The 6,000-nt window shown below is 44.0% G+C and overlaps 1 protein-coding gene and 1 pseudogene across 1 annotated transcript in view; both read left to right on the forward strand.

The window, feature by feature from the left end:
* ARHGAP8 (Rho GTPase activating protein 8) overlaps positions 1 to 6,000 on the forward strand; it is a 47,943-nt gene that overhangs the window by 24,050 nt on the left and 17,893 nt on the right. The window contains exon 5 of the mRNA XM_083180092.1: positions 83 to 169. Within this exon, the coding sequence (XP_083036218.1) occupies positions 83 to 169 (87 nt within the window). The remainder of the gene's footprint in view (positions 1 to 82; positions 170 to 6,000) is intronic.
* LOC146076208 (5S ribosomal RNA) lies at positions 4,340 to 4,457 on the forward strand (annotated as a pseudogene).

Here is a 6,000-nt window from a genome sequence, read left to right on the forward strand (position 1 = left end):
GATGATGATGATTTTGCCCCAACGGCCAAGTTTTTATTATATGACGCAGCAGCAAGTGAGAATGGTCTTTTGTTTTTTTCAGGTACAAAAAGAATCTGAAGGCTCTGTACGTCGTCCATCCCACTAACTTCATCAAAGTTCTCTGGAAAATATTCAAGCCGGTGATCAGGTGAGCGGAGTGCGGGTCATCAGCTGCGAAAGGCAGTTCCTAATGTATTATTTGTCAATGATCTGCAACTGGTGGCATTCTGGGACAAGGGCTTGGGGCCTGGTGATTGTCCGCCCCTTGGTGATCCGCTGCAAACACTTGGCCCCACCCCACACGGTTCAAAAGCCAGAGCAGCGGTGCTGGGAGGGTGGACTGTGCTCCTGGGAATGTGGGAGAAGTACCAGACGTTACATGGCTAAAACTGAACTTCTAATCTTCCATCCCCCGAACATCCCCTCTTCTCCCACTATCTCCATCAGCGTTGGTGAAACCGAGATCACCTCCACCGACCAAACGCGCTGCCTCGGTGTCATCATTGACTCCTCCCTCTCTTTCACCCCCCACATTCGTGCTCTCTCACAGTCTTGCCACTTTCACCTACGCAACATCTCACGCATCAGACCATTCCTCTCCACTGACGCGACCAAAATTCTCATTCACTCTCTTGTCATCTCCCGCCTTGACTACTGCAACATCCTTCTCTCTGGGCTACCTCTCACCCGCCTCGCACCTCTCCAAACCATTCTTAACGCTGCTGCTAGGCTCATCTTCCTCTCCCGCCGCTCTACCTCCGCCTCCCCCCTCTGTCTATCTCTTCACTGGCTCCCCATTCCTTTCCGAGTTCTCTTTAAACTCCTCACCACCACCTACAAGGCTCTCTCCTCCTCCATCGCTCCTTACCTCTCTTCACTGATCTCTATCCACACTCCCTCCCGTCCTCTTCGCTCCATCGCTGACCGCCGACTGACCTCTCACCTAATCACCTCCTCCCACTCCCGTGTCCAAGACTTCTCTCGCGCTGCCCCCCCTGCACTGGAACAACCTCCCGCCACCCATCAGGCTTTCTGATTCCCTTACCTCCTTCAAGCGCTCCCTCAAAACCCACTTTTTTGACTAGCCTATCCCTCCTCCTAACCTCTTTTGATCCTCCTATCCTGCCTCTGTTCCCCTCCGTTTCTACTTATCCTGTTGTTTTTCGTTCGTCCACCCACCTATTTTTAGTATGTTAACTCTTATGAGTAGGGTCCTCCTGCCTCACGTACTCACCCTACCTCTTTACCTCACCTGTCCTCCTGTCCTTTTCTTCCCTTCCTCTACTTCATCTTCAGTATCCTCGACAATTTTGACACCTACTTCTGAACTGATGCTGATTTTATTTCTACCAGCTATACCCCTATTTATACTGTATTTTTCAACACACCCTGTACGTTACCTTGTCATTTGTTTTTTGTTTGCTATGTACAGCGCTGCGGACACTTTGCGGCGCCTTATAAATAAACGTACTACTACTACTACTACTACATCGGTAGTCAAGTGTGGTTTACATTGGTTGCCATGAGTTACAGCATAATTGCTGACTTTTCGATAAGCCTCTCCAAGAGAAGCCCAGAGAGGACAGCCGGATCTTCAGGTCAGGGGGCGGGACGGGGCTGATGAACCTAAATGAAGCGATTTGCGTCATTTTAGTCCCGCCCCTTGCCGCTGACCCATGAAAAACCGTAAGAAAGGGGGGTGCGGGGGCTGCCAGGCAAAAGCGGGAGGATTGCCGACCTTCCCGGGGGGCCGGGAGAGGGGACCCGATTTTCGGCAGCCTTCCGGCAATTCCGGGAGGGTAGGCAAGCCTGAGTTACAGATGTGGTCCTAGGCCCAGTGACATGCATTAGGCCAGCCAGCATCTACCTATCACAGTTCACAAGATAACAAGAAGGGGGTGGTCATAAGAAAGACCAAAAAGGGAACATGCAGACGGGTTTTTGGGGCACACTTAATGATAACGATAGTATAGTTTGTGTGAAGAGATGATAAATGAGTGAGATAGGACTTAACTTTTATTAAGAATAAACTCTAAAAAAAGTTTGTATTTATATCAGATGCAAACACTGTGCTAAACAAGACAATACAAATTCAATAAATTGTAATTGGAAATATCACAGGATAAATGGTTATTAACCTATCAAAGAAGAGAGAGGGTCCTTGATACAATTATCAAAGTGGGCGCAATGTTTAAGGTAAAAAATTTCACAAATACCTATAGCAAAAAAAGTCCCTGTTGTTAAACAGAAAATGTTCAATTAGTAACAATATTAAAGAAAATTATACAGGGTACAGGTATATAATTGTGAACGCTTGACACACCGAATCAAAAGGTTTATGAGACATGTATCAGTTTGTCTCCGTCATAACATTATAAAGGGAGATTACTACCCGGGAGTGGGAAATAGTAATGCAGGGTCTCTACCTGACAGTGCGTCCTTTGAGAAAGCCACAGGCGAAACACGTGTGAGGATACGCCTCTGACACACCCCCAACCTCCGTCTTCCACGCCGACTACTACCTGACAACAGGAGCAGCGGCTCCCGGCATCTGGCGTCGGGTGCCGCGTCCTCTGAGCTAAGTACCGTTTCTCCCCTCACTCTCCTTGGGGAGCTTACTGTCTTAGTCTTCTGCACCATTCTCTACCCCCAGGTGGCTTAACTAAAATTATACCCCACAGGCGGCCCCCGCAATTGAATGCCGGTAACCGGCTGATGTGGTGTTTATAACTTTAAGCCAGCATTTGAAATGTACTGACCTTTTGTTTCGACACGGAGTGTTGATTACTTTAACCAATATCTGTAATATACTGAGCGTTTGCGCTAATTAATTACATCTGTTCACCTCCGCCAGTGATTACAGGCAGCAGCACCCTATTGTAGCATTTATCCCGGGTATTCAGAACTCCGTGTACTTAACATCATTTGATTCCCTTTGTATAAATCCGTGTACAATATAACTATCGGACACTGTGTATGAAATACTGTCACTTTACTCTATGTTGTGTACAACACCGCTACATTTGAAACCCGCTCACAGCAGTGGGTACTGTCTCTATCTAAAAAGAAATTATATTGAATTTTCTTCATTTGTAGCAACTGTTTACTAACAAGAGACCAGCGCTGTTAACAGCAATAATCTCTAAATCCTGATTGCATGCATACTTTATTGTGATAACCCGCTCATAGCAGTGGATACTGTCTCTCTCTAAAAAGAAATCATATTGAATCTTCTTTATTTGCAGCAACTTTTTAGTAACAAGAGACCAGCGCTGTTAACAGCAATAATTTCCAAATCCTGATTGCATGCATACTTTATTGTGATTGATACTTAAGGTACTGTAATCATCTACCCCTTCTGTCCCTTTCCCTATATTCTGTTGATATCAGCACAGAATTCATTACACAGTCTGTACCACTATCTGCTTCCTTAAATACACGGCAGCAAACAATCGCTCCATTTGTCTTTGCAGCACACAGACTGGGCTCACAGCAGTGGGTACTGTGTCTCTTTCTAAAAAGTAATCATATTGAATTTTCTTCATTTGCAGCAACTTTTTAGTAACAGGAGACCAGCGCTGTTTACAGCAATATTTACTAAATCCTGATTGCATGCATACTTTATTGTGACTGATACTCAATGTACTGTAATCATCTACCCCTTCTTTCCCTTTCCCTATATTCTGTTGATATCAGCACAGAATTCATTACACAGTCTGTATCATTATCTGCTTCCTTAAATACACGGCAGCAAACAATCGCTCCATTTGTCTTTGCAGCACACAGACTGGGCAATCCAGCAATAAATCTCCTCAAGGTAGCATAATAGCTCCTGTCAGAAATCATCACTCACTGACACTTGTGGGGACTAAGATGTACCACTCATGAGGATACAAACCCCAAAAACTTTGGATTAACCAATTCCCGTTACTCTTGATAAACCCCATCCCATTTTCCAGCTACAACACCACCAGTAACAACATCATTGGTGGTGCTGCCCTTACTATTTAATTAATTAAGTATTCTTTTATTTTTTTATTTTTCTGGGACAGGATCAGCAATCCTTGACTCTCTCATTCATTATTGGACACCTAAGGTGGATGATGGACAGCAGAGGTTAGGGACTGCATTATTGACACTAGCCCATCTTTTTCGCTGTTCTCTTCTCATTTCAGTGCTCTCTCATCAGTCGCGTCGTATCCATCCCCCCTGCAATGCGGGTGAGCACCAGGGTGGACTATAGATGGCGCCTCTGACAGCAGAAGCACCTTATTTCATTTGAGCCTCAAACACGGGTATCCCTCTCACATGTTTACAATATTACTACCATACCACACTGGATCGCCTGAACCCATTCCGATTTCAGCAGCTAAGCAGTGTTGGGCCCGGCTAGTACCTCTGGGAAGACTCTTTGGGAATACCGGGTGTTGTAATTAATTTGCAGCAGGAGATTACCTCTGGATACAGCTCAATCTTACCAATCTTTCCATATGCTTTTGTAATTTTCACATTCTCCAATCTTTACTAATTCTTTTCACTGTCAGGTAGAGACCCTGCATTACTATTTCCCACTCCCGGGTAGTGATCTCCCTGTATAATGTTATGACGGAGACAAACTGATACATGTCTCATAAACCTTTTTGATTCGGTGTGTCAAGCGTTCACAATTATATACCTGTACCCTGTATAATTTTCTTTAATATTGTTACTAATTGAACATTTTCTGTTTAACAACAGGGACTTTTTTTGCTATAGGTATTTGTGAAATTTTTTACCTTAAACATTGCGCCCACTTTGATAATTGTATCAAGGACCCTCTCTCTTCTTTGATAGGTTAATAACCATTTATCCTGTGATATTTCCAATTACAATTTATTGAATTTGTATTGTCTTGTTTAGCACAGTGTTTGCATCTGATATAAATACAAACTTTTTTTAGAGTTTATTCTTAATAAAAGTTAAGTCCTATCTCACCCATTTATCATCTCTTCACACAAACTATACTATCGTTATCATTAAGTGTGCCCCAAAAACCCGTCTGCATGTTCCCTTTTTGGTCTTTCTTATGACCACCCCCTTCTTGTTGTCTCACAGTTTAAATACTGAACATCCTTTGGGAGCACCACCAGCCAAACACTGCTATGATATATTCCTGTCAAGCAGTAACCACGCTGGTTCTGTCTATCTAATACCCTTGTACAATTATTACTCAACGTATATTTCAAACCAGTGCCAATCCCTCTCTCTAAATCCACACAGTTCACAAGATATCATGACATCACACGGCAAGTACCGTAGGAAATACCCTGTGCCGTTTTATGCAGCTGGGTGCCTCCCCCGACACCCCACAAGGTGTAAAGGAGTGTACTTCTCCAGGGTGCTGTTGTCATAGTGACCGTGCAGCCCCCTTGGCCTTGTGCCCTGGTTGCACACTTTATTATGCCCCTGCTTAGAACAGCATGGCTTCCCCCCTGATCCTGTCCGGTCAGGGGGGGAGACCAATTCTGCTTAAATATACCAAGCACATACAGGAGTCATCTGTTTAATATGGATGGACTGACCAAGTATACACGGTAATAAAGTCATTAGACACTTGCGACAATACTGAGGCATAAGGAACTTTGTCACTAGTTCCTAGTGAATTGATAGGTTGGGGTCACAAAATGGCTGCCTGCACTTCCTGTAATGAAAGCAAAGCATGCTGGTAGATTTTTCTGTCATAAACATCGAATGCTGTACATAGCTGTAATGTTACTATACATATGTCTCCGCCGGTATGGTGTACCTCCAGATTTTATACTGCAATTACTGTTCTATAAATGGCTGCTGATAAAGTCTGCACATTCTTACTCATTATTGCTCTGTTTGTTTGCATGGGAGGGGAACCGGCGCCCAAAGAAATTAAGGAGACGTTCTTTTATCCAGCCTATTATTCTGTCCCTTTAGGTTTATATGTAATTAATTTTCTCTTCTAAGATA

The sequence above is a fragment of the Crinia signifera genome, chromosome 4 (genome assembly GCF_055691185.1).
Source record: "Crinia signifera chromosome 4, ASM5569118v1, whole genome shotgun sequence".
NCBI lineage: Eukaryota > Metazoa > Chordata > Amphibia > Anura > Myobatrachidae > Crinia > Crinia signifera.